The sequence below is a fragment of the Dermacentor albipictus genome, chromosome 5 (genome assembly GCF_038994185.2).
Source record: "Dermacentor albipictus isolate Rhodes 1998 colony chromosome 5, USDA_Dalb.pri_finalv2, whole genome shotgun sequence".
NCBI lineage: Eukaryota > Metazoa > Arthropoda > Arachnida > Ixodida > Ixodidae > Dermacentor > Dermacentor albipictus.
This window is the reverse complement of record NC_091825.1, coordinates 122,751,074-122,768,746: the sequence shown is the minus strand read 5'-3', so window position 1 is coordinate 122,768,746 and position 17,673 is coordinate 122,751,074. Positions and strand designations below refer to the sequence as shown.

The window sequence follows — 17,673 nt, the reverse complement described above, 5'->3', positions numbered from 1 at the left end:
GCACGCATGTCATGCATTCTATTTATGTCCCGACATAAATGGCATGACAAACACGTCATGGCACTGGTGTCATGAAAAGTGATTCATGTGTGCCTGCATGTCAAGCCTTCTATGCTTATTCTGATATATTTATAGAAACGACCACGATGGCATCCCGACGTAAAAGGACGGACGGACGGACGGACGGACAGACAGACAGACAGACAGACAGACAGACAGACAGACAGACAGACAGACAGACAGACAGACAGACAGACAGACAGACAGACAGACAGACAGACAGACAGACAGACAGACAGACAGACAGACAGACAGACAGACAGACAGATAGACAGACAGACAGACAGACAGATTCCAGGCGGTTCAAGTTCGCAAAAAATTCTTCGCATCAGAAACGTAAAGGCATAAGTGAAAGGCAACAAAACATGACTTCGGTGCGCGTCTATATACCTTTCTCTTTCGCTCATATTTGCGCTTTTGGGAGTGTGATACAAGTAAATGTGCACGAACGCATGATATATAGGCTGGTTCACTTCCTGAATTACTTATTTACTCTCACAAACCTAAGCTGCCATGAACGTACGATTGCCATCCTTGCACCGCTCACTCGACGCTATCGGTGTCCTGGGCTCCAGCTTGACCCTCACTCCTCCTCCAGGTATGAGTATTACGCTAGGAACCGATAACGTTGGCGGCCCAGCGGCCTCGTCGCACAAGGTTAGCCTAAAATCTCGAACAACTTTAACGAGCGCTGATTTTACCGCCAGGAACCCTAACCTCTGGCCTACGCACACTCTGGGCCCCAATCCGAAAGGCATATAAATCCCATTCTGGCGACTTTCGCTGTTTTCTTCGGCAAACCTGTCTGGGAGGAACTTCTCAGGCTCCGGCCAAACTTCAGGGTCATGATGGATGAGCCACGGTGTAACCATTACATTGACACCTGCTGGAATGCACTGTCCACTAACAGTCGTGTCCAGACAGCAACTCCTTATCAAATACAGCGGGATGGGAGGGTAGAGGCGAAGTCCTTCATAGATCACCATGTCGATTCTTTTTAGCCGATGCAGCTCGTCGAAGTTCAGCTTGATTCCTTCTTCAGAGGGAAAAATATCTTCCATCTCCTTGAATACTTTTTCCTGCTCACTTGGGTGTCTTGCCAAGAGATACATCAAAAAAGAAAGCGCGGAAGCCGTAGCCTCTGTGCCAGCCAACAGAAATATTGCCGCATTGGACGATATGTCCTGGTCGTTCAAGTATTTGTTGAGCCTGTTACGTTTCTTTTGAGCTACATCGAGGGCTTCTGTGCCCAGAAGCGTCTGAAGCACGCTGGGTTCCTTCGGGAGTTCTCCGGAACGGCGTAATTCGATTATGTGTTGCACATTGCCCATAATGTTTTTAAACGCTCTAGCATGCTTTGTGAATGGATATATCAGCGTAAGGACTGCCCGTATGACGGGTACCGTAAACGCCACTTCAATGGCTGAGTTCTCCATGTCCTTAGAGACTTGCTTCAGGAACTCCAGAATTGGTTCGTTGCAGTCCTGCTGAGATTTCACCTGTCGAAGAAGCAAGCGAATTGAACTGATGACGTGGAAGTGTACCCAAGAGTAGGAATGTACGAACACAGATAGGAGCACCTACCTTTTGTGCCAGTACCGTGTTCATGATGAAGTCGAAAGCGAAGTCCAATGCACGATCGAACACTTCAACGTGTCCGCTCCTCAGGCTTATCGAAGATATCTTCTCCACAAATCTAGTGGCACTAAAGTCTGCTACTGTGGAGAGATCCTTTATCCTGTTTGAACTGAAACCGTAGTTCAACGCATTCCTCACGTTCTTCCATTTGTTACCTGGAAACAGATATACAGAATACACTGCAAACCAAGAAGAAATGCGGTTCAGGTTCTTTTATTCGTAAGCGCATTCTTTGGAAACTCCCTACATGTAATGATATTATTTATTCAACCGCTTCGTTATTCTCTTTTGCTGGTGCAAAAGTAGTGATTTTCCATAAAATTCACTAAACGGTATATTTATCAAATATCGATTGGACTGTGGCTTGTTATCGATATTGTGGCGGGTTGTAATTAAGGCGGTAATATCGTTTCATAAAAAGAGAAAGAATCAAGAAATCTGTGCAGAATAAGAAAAGTTCTAGCGATGAGGTGAGGGGTGGTTGTGGAGGACTGACTGCGTCCAGTAAGACACCAAATATTTCATACATGCGCGCCTGGTTCATGCTACACACGCAGCAAAATTTAACTGCTTCACGCCACCATTTCTGGCACACAACATGACACAAACACTATTCAGGAGACATGTCTAGTGCGAGACTGTGTGTAAAATAATGCGCCATTCAGTTCGGCGCCGACAACTGTTGCGATTCTCGTTATGTCATTTTTCGTGCAAGAATGTTTCTGAGGCCCACAAAAACTCTGTGTATGCCATCTTTGTACCTTTCTTCGTGCTCGTCGGATTTTGGCGCTATTCCCCTGTGCGAAGAATGCTTCGCCTATGTGCCGGCTTTTCAGTGTTGTATGAGAAAAAACATACAGTATAGCGCGCGAAAGACATAATATAAGGGTTCCTAACAAAATTTACCTTGGTGTACACCGGCTTCAATCATACAGCCCTACAGTTACAAAGTGGGTCTGACAATTTCACATAGAGTGCGAGTTTGGAATATATTGTTAAACATCAAGATTAAAAACATACAGAGCAAATAACAAGACTACAAGAAGATGACAACACGGGTATCTCACATTGCTTTGTTCCTTCTTCACTGTTAGCGACAAAGAAAAAGAACGTGTTCCCTACACTCAGTAACATTAAAGCACCATGAAGCGCAAAAGCTTCCTAGGTGGCGCTTCTGCATGTCTATTCAGTTTTTCTGGAAAATAAACTTCGTCCTAATGACTCCACCGATAATGTGAAGCTTACCACCAAGCTGAAAGAGGCTGCTTTTGAAAGGTTCCGCATCCACGAAAGATGTCGGTCTGTCCTGGAATATAGCAGCTTGCTTGACAAGGCACTCGTGTGCCATCTGTGGGTCTGTGATGACCAAGAAAGGTTCGCTCCCGACGTAGACGCCGAACAGATTTCCATGTTCCTTTTTCCACTGCACGAGAGCCTGCAGCAACGAAGTATTTGCACGTCATTTATCCTATCAGACTCATTTACAACGTCGCAGCACTTTAAATGTTGATCAGTAATTATTAGATTTTGCATTTGGACTGTCTCATACAGGAATCATCTCTGAAACAGATGTCACGGGCTTCTTTTCGTTATAGAGACTCTTGTGTGACACTGCGCAAGCCAGCCAAGCTGCATGCAAGAAGACGCGAACGTTCAAAGAATTTACGTTCAAAGACAGCACGGCGCAAGGCAGAAATGGTCCTCAAGATTCAAAAACGAATTTACATAAGTAGAGGAAGTGGACGATCAAAAGGAAAAAAAAAGGCTGAACTTGTCAGCGTGTCTCGCCTTCGGATTATTACTCTTCAAAGCAGAAGAAAGCGAGAGCTGTACTTAAAACGAACATATCAAAGACAGTCGCCGATGCCCATAGGGTAGCAGGAATGAGTGATGATGGAATTTAGTAACTAAAGGAGCAAATGAGAACGTAGATATATTGGGCCTTGTTACGACACCCCCAACCGGTGCCACCAGTGTTACGACATCCAACCGGTGCCAGCAGTGTTACGAACTTTCACCGCTGCACCACGATTACGGCTTTGTGGTCCTGTAGCGCTCGTCACCCGTTTCGTGACAGAGCGTTGGTAGCGAAGACTCCGAGCCTGGCGTCGATGAGAATAACAAAAGGGACTTTATACATTATATACAGGTTATCATACAGGACATGAACGGGTCGGCACTGGGGCCGAGTGCTCACAACAAACGCGACTGTTCTCGCACGACGACGTCCGGCGAAAAAGCGTGACACATCTCACCCCAGTCGGGAGCGACACTCTCTCCCGGTGGGACGGCGGATCCTGTTTTTCAGGCAGCGCGACGCTGCTTTTATAATCCCCGAGGAACCATTGTCACTCAAACGGCCCAATACAAAGTCAGCACACGACGGTCGTCCGAGGGGTCCAACCAGCGACCGCGCTGGCCACCCGGTTCAAAGTTCGCGCGCGCGGAGACCTCCAGGCAAAGGGAGGTGCGGCGCCGGGCTGTCTGGCACACGCCGACACGCCCAAACATGCGGCTAGCCGAAACTTCTCCCGCAGGACCCCGCTGCCTGACGGCTCAGCATCTTGACTTGTGAAGGGAGAATTAGGGCGCTCGCAGGATAGATTCTGCATCTTGCAGATTCGGAATCCGGGCTTGTGGTAATGGCACAACAGCATCCCCGCCCTCAGATAAGGCGCCGGGAAGACGAGCTGCCTCCACGTGGCTCGGATGCCAGGCGCGCACGTTCGTCAGGCTCGTCCAAGTTCACGTCCAGTGTCGGGACGCCAGGTAACTTCACGTGCCCAGGTCCGACTCGCCAGGACAGGAGCTCTGCTCACCACGTCGTCGCCAAGGCACCTTGACCAGCTCCGCTCGGGTCGTTCCTAAGACCTTGCTTCTCGCCACTGGTCCCGCTTGGTCGTTCTGCAGCTTGCAAAACCGACCGGAAAAAGGCAACACCCAACACGAACAAGTGCCCTCTGTCTCCCGTCAAACACCAGACAAGGCCATAATTCAAATCAACCTAGCTAAATCGCTATCCCCTTTTGCTCCCGCTGCAACAAGAGGCAGGTGTACGATCTAGCACACAAGGCTCAAACAATCAGTTTTCAAATTAACAACACACCAAAATAGAAACAATTAATAATCAGCAATAATAATGACAAATAGAACGGTCCCCTTGAAATCACTTGGACCGAAAACATACCACTGAGGAAGCAAATGAGGTCATTCATTTTTCCCGGCGATATTTTCGCGGAATCCGAAGCTGCTTATATTTGCGACCCTGCTTATCCGTGTAGCGGCGGTACAATAAGCCAGATTCTTTGCCAAATGAAACCCTCTTTTTTTTCACTCCCCGTTTGACGCTCTTCCTCAGATCGGCTAATGAACAGTCTTCCTGTTGCTCGCGAATCAGACTTTCTCTTTCAACTGCAGCCTGCTCCTGCCGGCTGGCGGAAACCGGAGCGAGTGTGGAGCCCGCGTCGCCTAATTGCGGCGTCGCGTCTATATCGCGGCTAGCACTGCACGCGTCACTCCCACTCACTTCCAGGACCCGCTCGCCTAGGCCAGCCTCCGAGCTCTGCCTCTCCCGTGACTGCTCGCCACTCAAGTTACCCTGATCGGTCCCTGTACCGCACCGCTGTTCGCTCGCCGACGCTAAGTCAAGTTCCCTCGACAGCGGGCGCGCTTTGGATCGCGTGGGGGCCATGTACGCCACGTCGGCAAAGAATGATTTGCCCTGATCCCTCAGCAGCTGCTCCGAGCTATTTGAGAAGAGGTAGGAAAATTGCTCCGGGAGGGCGGCTGACACAGCGGCTTCGGTGTTAAGTTTCCCAAACTCTCCTTCAATGATAACCGTTGCGATCGGTAAACAGACACTCTCCTTCTCGGCCACTTGCCGTATCCTAACGCACTCTCCCGTAAAATCACTCGAGGAGACGAAAGACGGGTGAACAACGTCCATAGTTGCTGCAGAGTCCCGCAGTGCTCGGCACTTCTTGCCGTTTACCTTAATTTCTTGCACATAGGGCTCCAATAGACGTATGTTCTTGTGAGTTTCCTGTATCCTTGCAAAAGCAATTCTCTCTGGGCAGCTTGCAGCGATGTGCCCTTGCTTTTTGCAATTGTAGCAGGTTAACGGTTTCCGTTTTTCAAAAGAACGCGTCATTTCGTTTCGCTGTTTCGGACCATCGTCATCATTCTGAGATGCATTCTGTCCATCCCTTACAGTTTCTTTGGGAAGCGACTCGTCTTCCCGAAACTCGCGACGCGTGATTTCCTTCCGTTCGTCGGGCTTCCCGTAAAACCCATCTCTTCTATCAGCTTTTTCTACGCGCACTGCCTTGCTGTGCAAGCTGCGGCGTGTGTAATACTCTTCCGCTAACTCTGCTGCCTTGTTTAGCTTAACCTCCTTTAGCCTATCTTGCAGCCAGAGCCGGACATCCTCATCAATGCAACGGTAGAACTGCTCCAACGCGATGCATTCGACAATTTTGTCGCGGTCGTCGTAAACCTCTTCGCCCTTCAGCCATTCCACCAGGTCGGCTTTTAGACGAAACGCGAAGTCAACATTCGACTCCTTACCCTTTTTTGCATACCGGAACCTCTGCCGGAAAGCTTCGGGCGACAATTTGTAGTTCCGCAGTAGCGCTTCCTTCACATCACTGTAGCTCTCAAACGCCTCTTTCGATAAGCAAGTTATTACGTCTGATGCCTCCCCAGGAAGCAACGCTAACAGATTCTGTGCCCAAAGGGATCGCTCAATGCTATTCCGTTCGCACACGTGCTCAAATTTCACGAGGTATTTGGCCATATCCTCTCCGACGACAAAGGGTGGAAGTTGATCGCGTATTCTGGGAACATTAGAAGTGAGACTAGGCGCTGGCGAGCTATTTCGGGTCTCCAACTCTTTCATTTTAAGCTCGTGCTCACGAATCTCTCTCCTTTCCTCCTTTTCCTCCTCGCGACGTTGCTGTTCTCTCCTTTCCTCCTTTTCCTCCTCGCGACGTTGCTGTTCTCTCCTTTCCCGCTCGCAACGTTCCTTCTCCTCCCTTTCCCGACGTTCATTGATATCCGCCCAGGCCTCTGCGGCTTCCTCAGCCGTTACGTCCCCAGTCCTCATGACCTCAAGGATCGCATTCTTTCTTTTGGTTGAGCCCAACTCAATGCCCAACTCCTCACAAATTTCGAGAAGTTCCTTCACCTTGTACTTCTCCATCGTTCACACTGTCCTCCTGCTGTTTACCCTTTTTGAATATACCTGCCGTACGCTACTATAACACTACTAGTAAGACATATGCAAGTATTTCACACACTGCCCTATTTACCCCCTCAGCATCCCCTGGTTTTCAAAACACTCTTACTAGGCTTGAAACACACAAGGTTATCACAATGCAACACCAAATCCTTCCCTAAGCTACTATAACCTGTGTCAGAGAAAGTCTGGTGTTTGAGGTAAACTTCAGGCACTCACCGCGCCGAGGTAGCTGATGCCGGTCAATCCCGTCGCTGCCATCCAGTGTTACGACACCCCCAACCGGTGCCACCAGTGTTACGACATCCAACCGGTGCCAGCAGTGTTACGAACTTTCACCGCTGCACCACGATTACGGCTTTGTGGTCCCGTAGCGCTCGTCACCCGTTTCGTGACAGAGCGTTGGTAGCGAAGACTCCGAGCCTGGCGTCGATGAGAATAACAAAAGGGACTTTATACATTATATACAGGTTATCATACAGGACATGAACGGGTCGGCACTGGGGCCGAGTGCTCACAACAAACGCGACTGTTCTCGCACGACGACGTCCGGCGAAAAAGCGTGACACATCTCACCCCAGTCGGGAGCGACACTCTCTCCCGGTGGGACGGCGGATCCTGTTTTTCAGGCAGCGCGACGCTGCTTTTATAATCCCCGAGGAACCATTGTCACTCAAACGGCCCAATACAAAGTCAGCACACGACGGTCGTCCGAGGGGTCCAACCAGCGACCGCGCTGGCCACCCGGTTCAAAGTTCGCGCGCGCGGAGACCTCCAGGCAAAGGGAGGTGCGGCGCCGGGCTGTCTGGCACACGCCGACACGCCCAAACATGCGGCTAGCCGAAACTTCTCCCGCAGGACCCCGCTGCCTGACGGCTCAGCATCTTGACTTGTGAAGGGAGAATTAGGGCGCTCGCAGGATAGATTCTGCATCTTGCAGATTCGGAATCCGGGCTTGTGGTAATGGCACAACAGCCTCTTCGATTAAGCAGTCCCGGATTGTCCGCAAACCGTCTGCGGCTTCCGGCCTGAGTAGCCGTGAGAGATGTGCGCCTCACAGTCACGCCATCCAGCTGTCGCGGTTTCGTTACAAAGCACCGTGACCAGAAGACTCTTTCCTGGTTGTCGTCGTCTGCTCTTAGCTACTAGTACATCGACCACACCCGGCGAATTCACTATCGTGGTCTCCAAAATGGTGCACTCTCAGGGGCTAGGTCACCGACGCAGCCACAAAGCTTTCATAGTGCAATCGCAAGATGAGCGCATAGAACGTTTTCGGAAAACGTATTTTACGTCGCGCTCTCGCTCTTATTTCCCCTTAACCGCTGTACTTAAGCTAGCCTATTTTCTGAGAAATTTAAGCGGAATTCCCACACGGACGTAAGCAACATCGTGGTCATGTCACGCCACTGTTCACGCAGAAAGCGCCCGCTGACACTTTCAAAGCTCCTGAGACCTTTTACTAAATACCCAATGCGTGTCTAGGACAGAGCACATGAACACTGTCTACTAATCCTGCGCGTCAAAATGCAAGCGCTTGAATTTGACAACAAAACGAATCAACATTTATGTAAACAGCAATCGGCGAAGTTTAGCTTTATACCACCCCAGCTACCGGCGTGAAATAGCCACATGAAATATGGTATGCTTCACACACCCGTTTCACTCACCCGAAAAGCCAAATGATCCTGTTTGCTACGCACATAGCAATAAGCATAACAGATTTCGCGAAACACGCCAAGAAAAGCAAGCATGTGCGCCTTACCGCTGTGCTTCTGTATTAAAGAACACGAAGACTAAAGCTTCAACAATTACCCCCGTATTCAGAAATGCAACTTAAGTCGAAGCACATGCTTGACTTGAATTAGATGACGCCTGGCGTTAACGTGCCCAAAGACGCTCACTGCGTTCCCTTCGGCGCGTTCCCGATAGGCGTCACTCGGATCAAGTCAATTAAGTTGCATTTCTGCATACGGGGGTTAGACTGCTCGTGAAAAGCTCGCGTGATGGTACACAAAGCACCGATGTAACGGTCCTTTGTGTAAGGACTTTGTGTCACCTCTGTGACGTGCGCCAAACAGCTTCGGTGGTCATCCAACTTCACAGAATGGAATGGCCCACGTTTTCACAGAACTTCACAGAATGAAAGGCCCGTGCGGGCGCGCACTTTATCCACGTCGCACACCGTTTTCAAGACACACGAGCGCCGGCAATACGTCCCGACGGCGTCCGCCAAAAGGCGTCTACTATGGCGTCCGCGATTCGCGTGGCAAACGCCGTGGTTGTGTCCAATCTGTGCGGAGCGGGGGACGAGGAGGACAGCGAGGCACCGTAGCAGCCACCGGAGATGAACGCCCCTCCTCCCTCGCCTCATTCCCTGCCTGGCAGAGTCGCCAGATGCTGCCGAGCAAACAAGCAAATAACCACCTCTAAACAAGCCCAAAAAAAGCGGCGCGACTTTTGCTGGGAAGCCCAAAAGAAGTAGAAGATAACAAATTTTCTTATTCTTGGAAATCGTTTAATTCTAGTATAGAAAAATCGCACAAATGCGAAGGGAAGGTGAACAAATCGCTTTATTTTGAACAGCGACAATACCCACAATAATGAGGGAAAACACTCATGTACATTTTAACATAGTCCCCAGGGTAGTCTGCACCCGGTTCACTGCGCGTTTGCCAGTACATGAATGAAGTTACTTGCTGACTCCTCCAGCATATGTTTGATTTCACGGCTCAACTACACAGAGTCATCGTCAGATGTGTTTCTACTCATCAAGAAAATCCTACGCGTCCACTTCGGAACCATATATGTTTTTAGAGTTGAATAGCTGCAACATTTTTAATGTCGGTTGAAAGTCCCTGCAGCAAACACCTCGAAACTTTAGACCATAACGTACGTGCAGGATGCCGCTCAACATAGGATACTTCATTCTGTTTCGGTGGCGCGGCTTCACCAGGTTCATGTGTGAGAACACGCGCTTGACATCGGCGTTGCTAAGGGGCTTGCCAACAACGACGGAGCGAAGTCTGCTATTTCCTGTAAACAAATTTCACTGCTTGCATCCTTGAAGTCTAGCACTTCTACCCAGAAAGAAGCGCCGTCCTTGTTGTTTACATTTTTCCAAGGAAAGAGGCACAGCCGTCTATACTGAGTGTCCAGGAGTCCTACATCTCCCTTGAACAGTTTATGAGAGGCACATCCTGAAGGGGCAGTTTTACCTAGCTCAGTACGTTCTCGGGCGAGAACGATTTCATGGAATGCCAAAGCTGAATCTTGGGAGGAAGCCTAAGCTGCACTAGCTTTGCAGCCTGAAAAATGAAATCCCGGCTTCTCAATTTAACGTCTCTTTCTTGCTCAGCGTTAAGTTTGGATGCTGTCACTTCGATGTTGAATAGCACTCCAAAGTCCACAGCAGAAAGTAGAAGGTGGGTCGCACTCTCCTCCAGGTTGATTTCCAGAAGTATTTCTCCTGCATCTGGATGTACCAATCCACCATCCGAGAAGGATGGTGGATTGATGCGGCTGTGCCTTGTCGCCCTCTGCGCGTGCCGTCTTCTCAAGCGTGCCAAGGAAGAGGGGGGGGGGGGGGGCTGTGCGAGGAGATGTTAGCGCGCTATAGGAGGAGACAGAGCGGATTGGGCAGGTTAGTGCCCTTCTTGTACTCCAACTACGTCGGCTGAACGCGGCCGCGCATGTCCAATCTTGAAGACAATCTGCGCTGGGTTCGAAAGCTAGCCGACCTGAGATAGCTGATGGCTTCGTGTGCGCTGCGCTCTCGCACGCCTACTTTGCGTTGAAGCGAGAGGCAGCACGAAGGGTAATTCGCTCGCCACTGCTGCCGCTCCTCACCACGCCAGCGTTGACAGCCGTGGTCCGCGGTCATTGAGTGAGATGTGGTCGTGTTTGCCTGTGCACACGTGGCAACCTGCTTGCTAATTTCTTTAGCAAGCGAATGTTTGCAGCAGTTTATGCAGCTAATAAAAACAACTAACCTTACTTCGCATAGCTGTATAATAATTTGCGGTCGCAATCGATGCTTCGCCTGTCGGGCGAAACTGTTACATTTTTTCTTACCCCATTTCTGAATGGTCCAAGAAATCCAAGAAACGTTCGACAGCTTTGTTGGCTAAAGTTGCTAGGTGGGCTTCGTCAGGGCCGGACAGAAGTAATGTTGTGTCATCAATGTAGATGATGAACTGAGTCTCCATTGTAGTGAGTACGATGTCGTGAATGTATGTGTTAAAAAAGAAATGGCCCAAGAATACTGCCCTGAGGCACCCCTGATACAATAGATTTAGTTGACTAAGGAGCGCTGTTTATTGTGACCTGTTGTTTACAATGGCTTAAGTACGATCGCAGTAATGGTAAGGTACGTGTGCCCTCGAAAGCGATAAGCCGCTTGCATTAAAAATAACGCTTTGTGTGAAACGGAGTCGAAGGCTTCTGTGAAGTTAATGAACAAACTCAAAACAGCATGTTTATTTTCCATGGACTCTAAGATGAATTCTTTTTGCACTTGTAGAGCTAGTTCCGCTGAAGTCAGGCATGATATTTCTAAGAACATGAAGGAGGCAAGATGGTCGCTAATTGCTGTCAAGACGGCGCCACAAAAGAGACAGCAGTTCCCAAGGCAGTGATTAGAAAGTAAATGTTAGTTCGAAATGTAATGTAATTTGAGTCGGTTCAATAGGACTTTCACAAGGCCCTAAGGCGCGACGATAGACTGCAGGGCATGGGAGGTGTGTGTCTGGAAGCGTATCAACATTGAAAACCCCGCTCAGCACAATGTCACAGTGATTGGTAGCAAGCTGGCTAAACAAGATTTCCAGAAAAAAAGAGCAGAAAAGCATAGTTTCCATCAGGTGGTCGGTATGTGGTGCTGATAATGAAATGCAGTGTTTTAACGGTAAGGACTTCGTAATCATTAGTAATTACAGAGATGTTATCAATGAACTCGCTCGCGACTTTCTTTTTTTTTCGTCGAATAACAGCGATACTCCACAACGAAATCTTGCTGTCCTGTTTAAATAAAAGTTATCTTATGAAAGCGAGTTCATGATTTTGAGTATAGGAGTTTTCTGTGAACACAGCAATATTGAAATCTATGTTGAAGCGCGAGAACAAGCGGTCAAGTTCAAGTGCCTTGTTCACGGCAGATTGGAGGTTCAGATTAAAACATTTCAACGCTTTGTGGTACAATTTAATATTTGTGTTAATATATTCTGTGCGGTAATAATGACTATCCATTACGATCTGAGGTGTCGTTGTCATAGACAGATATAATCTATGTCCCAGCAAGTAACGGTGTTGTGGTCAACTGTGGAAGGATCTTATTGCAAAACTGTCCGAGAGTCCAGTGCATCGTTCAAATGGTAATGGCGCCCGGCTGAGTGCCCTAAATTGCAGAGAGAGAGGAGGAAAGATGTGAGAGGAAAGTTTTGAATGCCGATTTACTCTCAAAGTATGCCTGCAATGATCATGGCAAAGCGCTGTGCTTTGAGGCAGTCCGTCACATTACGTCCCCTCCCAGGTGACTCCTCGCACCACCCAATGCTGCCAAAATATTAAACTTTGCGTATCAGAACACTTCTTCTAACCTTTGTGCTTACATCCAGTTAATGGCATACGACATGCACGTACGCTAAAGAGACGCTGAGCCATCCTGCTATGCTCAAGGATACAAACGTATACTAAGAATATTTCACGCACCTCAATGCGTCTGTGGTCCATTTGCTTCAAGTTTCCCCAAAAGAAGTCCGGTTTCGGCCCTGGGATTCCGAGATCTTTGAACAACTTGTGCCTGCGACGACGCTTCAGCAGCCAGAGCACGACTGTGGCCGCGGAGATAGCAACAAGAGCTGCGACTAGGAACGCCGTTATTTCCATGATAAAAGCTGTAAAAGAAACATTTGTCAGTCATCGTGGAAGCGAGAATCACCTTACTTATACACAGTGTGCTTAAATATATGCGGATGGTTGAATGACGAACATAACCACAATGATAGATTATTTTTTAAGTAGACTTTTCATAACTCGTGTACAGCCGTATAAGACATCACAGAAGATAGGGTAGTAGGTAAAGGGCGGTTCTTGACAGCAAGAATAGTGTGCTAAATTGGAAAAGGTATGAAAGCTCCATTTGCGACTAACAGCTGTGCGTGTTACTATAGTTAGCATGAAACAATAGCTTTTTTTGAAACTGCCAAACATTTTTTTCAACACGAGTAACAATTCCTTTTGAACTACGGAACGTTTTGTACGACACTAAACGATTTTATGAAATATAAGAAGGAAGACGGCAAATACGCACCTGCGATAATGTAGTGGACCACTCCCACCTACGCCAGGTAGGAACGCTGCGACAAATGCGTCCTCAGTTATATTGTGACGCAGTCAGCAAGTTCGGGGAGTGATAATCCGAGGCTCCAATACGATGTCTGGCTCGACGCTTGAGGTGAATCTCCACAGGACAGAAACGTTCGTATATAGCGCGGAATAGGTGGCGCAAACACGTGATCTGGGGGCCACCTTGTCGGCTGTCTCGACTGCTAGCGTAGTAGCAATGCACTTCCGCCGAAATATAAGATGCCCGTCATGCATCGAGTGAGAGGATTCGAAAAAATAAAATAAACGTCGTTGGCGCTTTGAGACTGGATAAAAGCCAATAATGGCTGCGACCAATCGCCGCGTAATCTCCATGGTCGAAACTTAAGCTGCAAGTATTTTGGCAACGCTAGGGAGCGAAACATGCATCGCTTGAGGCTAATTTCGGATTGACGAGGATGAAAGCTTTGGCAACTTAGTAGGGCATTAGGAAAAAACAACGTGATAGACATGGATGGAAAGGAAAATATACGGGGACACACAAACAAGCGCTGACTAACTCCATTTTGTTGCTTCTGCGTGCGCATGGCGTGTATGCGATATAACCCAATGCGCACAAGTACAAAACCAGAAGAAAAAAATAGAAGGGCAGCAATAGACAGAGAATATGAAATGATATCGTTGAGGTGGGACTATATAAAGGTTGAAGTATATTGCTGTTTTTGGAGTGACAGAGAGCGAGAGAGAGAGAGAGAGAGGGCGAGGGAGGGAGAGGGAGGGAGAGGAAAGGAGGGAGGTTAACCAGAGGGAGAGGTCTGCGCGGTGTACTACGCCGTTTTTGGAAAGCGTTACATTTATTAATAAGGATGGTGAAAGGTGTGCTGACGCAGCTGTTTGCCATAGACCGATGTGAATCGTAGTGTAACTTTTTTTACTTTGTTTTTAAACATCATACAGAGAAATGCGGACATTTATTGCACTAGTATAAAATGATACTATTCGTTATTGTTGTACACTCACCCGCGGGACTTCCCATACTCTTCTATACAACTTCTGATTTTGTGATTGGAATCCACAATCTCGCCTGTGTGCACCTAAGTTATCGTGTGTGAATTTTCTGGTTTCCATTTTTTTTCCTCTCCTTCTTCTTTCTCCTTTTATTCCCTTTAACCCTTTCCCCAGCACAGGGTAGCCAGCCGGTACTTACACTGGCTAACCTCCCTGCCTTTCCTCTCCTTTGTCTCTTCCTCCTCCTTTCGCTGCCATTGGACAACGCCTATCTTAAGTTAAGGGGTCAAGGGATCCCGTGGACAACATCGTGAGCACCGACAACAAACGAACCTGTGTGTTTTTTTTTACATGCACGCGCCCCTGTCTGCACTGGTAGTGTTGATTTTTCAAGCAGAAACTGGGCAGACCTTCCAGGGGCAAGGAAGCGACGTCGACGTCAAAACGCTGGTCCAATTAATGGGCACTACGACACATGACACGTCAAAAGTAATCTCTTTGTCACCTGGATGTGCCACCGGACACAGGCAGAATTTAATAGCAACTCCCTGCCACACACGCATCATCTGCAGGGGCGTTAGAAAAAGGAAAAAGAGTAATTAAGTGACTTCCGTGACGTTAGCTTATATTATAGTGTTCCCAAGACACATACGTTATTCAAAATCCACTTGACAGTTTTAGTATAAATTTTAGCGACTTTCCAGTCTCGCTTCAGCGACGCGCTTAAAGATTTTCGGCGACACTGGATTATATTGGTTCATTATGTCGAAGGCAAAGGTAACTCTCACTTAAGCATGTTCGGTCTTATTTAACGCAATAGTAACAAGGAAAGATCGTATATATACACGATTTTCTGTTACTATTGCATTAAATAAGGCTGAAAACATATCACTGAGTTACCTTTGTCTGTATATTATATATATATATATATATATATATATATATATATATATATATATATAGAGAGAGAGAGAGAGAGAGAGAGAGAGAGAGAATGAAAAGGAAAGGCAGGGAGGTTAACCAGATATGAGTCTCCGGTTTGCTACCCTGCGCTGGGGATGGGGGATAGGGGTTAGAAAGATGTCAGAGGAAAACGTTAAAAAAAGGAAAAAAAAGACACGCACACATGGAGGCGCACACACAAATGGCGTTCCAGTTAAAGTCGTTCACACAGGCCGGTAGATCGTAAAAAGCGCAATAGCGCTTGCACGGCCTTCTTCTGTGACGATAGGTCCTTTCGATGTTGTAGAATTAATTTTTCGGATAGCGGTTGGTCATCCAGTTGGTCAAGAGCGTGGTGAAGGCATGCCCTCTGGGAACTGTACTGCGGGCAGGCACACAAGATATGGCCAATTGATTCTTCAAGGCCGCAGTGGTCACAGGTTGGGCTGTCGGTCATCCCTATGCGGAATGCATAGGCTTTAGTAAAGGCAACGCCCAACCAAAGTCGATATAAAAGCGTGGCGTCTCTACGGCGAAGCTGTGATGGCGCTCGAAGACTTAGTGTGGGATCAAGTGAGTACAGTCGCGTGTTTCTTAAATGTGGCTCATTCCATTGCGACGCGGTGCACTGCCGAGCAAGTAGGCGGAGCTTCCGTGCTGCGTCAGTTCTAGAAAGAGGAATTGGGACGTGGCGCTCCTCAGTATGGGCTGAGCGGGCAGCGTGATCCGCCCGTTCATTGCCGATAATCCCGCAATGACTTGGAAGCCACTGAAAGGTTATTTCGTGGCCTGCATCACTTGTATGTTGTAACATTTCTGTAATATGGAATATTAGCTGTTCGTGCGGTCCGCGTCGTAAAGGTGACAGTAGATACTGCAGTGCCGCCTTCGAATCGCAGAATATTGTCCATTTGTGTGGTGGTTCATCACCAATGTGTTGAAGAGCAGTAAAGAGCGCTGCGAGCTCTGCTGCCGTCGATGTTGTGGCGTGAGTCGTCTTAAATTTGATTGTTGTAGCTATCGCAGGTATGACGATTGCCGCCGCGGAGCTGCTTGGAAGAACAGATCCATCAGTGTAAATATGCGTAGAATCACGGTAGTTCTCGTACAAATGTAGTAGCGTGAGCTTTCTAAGGGCTGGCGATGATAGATCAGCTTTTTTCGAGATACCAGGTATTGTGAGGTTGATTTTGGGCTGAGCGAGGCACCATGGAGGAATCGAAGGTCTCGCAGCCGGGGTGAAACCAGCTGGCAATGACTCATTATATGCGGTTATCGTCTGGCTGAAAGATGTGTGTGGTCTGTCCGTTGTTAGGGAAGCCAGGTGGTGACGGGGAGTCCTGGCCAGATGCCTTATATGTGTCCTGAGTACTTCAATTTCAGTGTGGGTCCTGACAAGGTGGTCTCCAGCGATTGCTATTGTAGCCACTGTCGAAGCACTCTGAGGCAGGCCTAGACAGATCCGGAGCACTTGACCCTGAAGACTTTGTATTGTGCGTTCATTTGTTTTACCTGTGCTGCTTATTGCTGGCAAGCTGTATCGCAGAAATCCTGGAAAAAGCACCCTGTACAGTTGCAACATGGCACTGGGCGACATTCCCCAGGTCTTGCCAGCGAAAAACTTGAGCAGGTGACAGATGCCTGTCAACCTTTTTTTCACGTATGATACGTGTGGGCTCCATGACAAGTCCCTGTCGATTATGACACCTAGGAACTTGTGCGATCGGACACGTCGTATTATTTGGCCATTTATCATTACACTGTAATTGGCCATGGGTTTGCGCGTAAATGGCACTAGTGCGCATTTCTCTGAGGAAATTTCCAGGCCTCGATTACGGAGGTAGATAACAGTTTGTGTGGCGGCTCTCTGAATTCTCGCTCTCAACTGTAGGCGTGTTACTGCAGACGTCCATATGCAAATGTCATCGGCGTACATTGAAAGTCTGACTGTGGTTGGCACGTGCTCAAGGAGAGCAATTAGTGTTAGGTTAAATAACACAGGGCTAAGTACACCACCCTGGGGGACGCCGCGGCAGCTGTAATGTAGAGAAGTATGGCCTCCCTCGGTGCTTACAAAGAAGGATCGCATGGATAGATAGCTCCGTATCCATTGAAACATCCGACCACCCACTCCTACCTCTGCGAGAACAGAGAGGACGGCTTCATGCGTAACGTCGTCATACGCCCCTTTGACGTCGAGGAATAAAGAAGCGCAGAGACGCTTACGGCATTTCTCATGTTGAATGTAGGTGACCAGGTCGATGACGTTATCGATCGATGATCGACCGCGTCGGAAGCCCGCCATGGCATCTGGGTAGGTGTTGTGGCACTCCAGGTACCACTCCAGACGTCCTAGGACCATCCTCTCCATTACTTTGCCCACACAGCTCGTCAAAGCGATCGGGCGGTAGGATGAGAGCTCCAACGGCGATTTGCCAGGCTTCAGCAGTGGAACAAGGCGACTT

General features: G+C 48.3%; 1 protein-coding gene across 2 annotated transcripts in view; it reads right to left on the bottom strand.

The window, feature by feature from the left end:
* Nucleotides 1–234: 234 nt before the first annotated feature.
* LOC139060057 (cytochrome P450 3A4-like) overlaps nucleotides 235–17,673 on the bottom strand; it is a 39,098-nt gene continuing 21,659 nt past the window's right edge. The window contains exons 1-5 of one of the 2 annotated variants that reach the window (XM_070538833.1): nucleotides 13,245–13,255; nucleotides 12,644–12,828; nucleotides 2,944–3,133; nucleotides 1,645–1,853; nucleotides 235–1,559 (exon numbers count right to left, since the gene is read on the bottom strand). In XM_070538833.1, coding sequence (XP_070394934.1) covers nucleotides 564–1,559; nucleotides 1,645–1,853; nucleotides 2,944–3,133; nucleotides 12,644–12,820 — 1,572 coding nt within the window. In that variant the 5' untranslated portion in view covers nucleotides 12,821–12,828; nucleotides 13,245–13,255 and the 3' untranslated portion in view covers nucleotides 235–563. Of the gene's footprint in view, nucleotides 1,560–1,644; nucleotides 1,854–2,943; nucleotides 3,134–12,643; nucleotides 12,829–13,244; nucleotides 13,256–17,673 lie in introns of those variants that run through there. The other variant, XM_070538834.1, reaches the window with a different exon arrangement.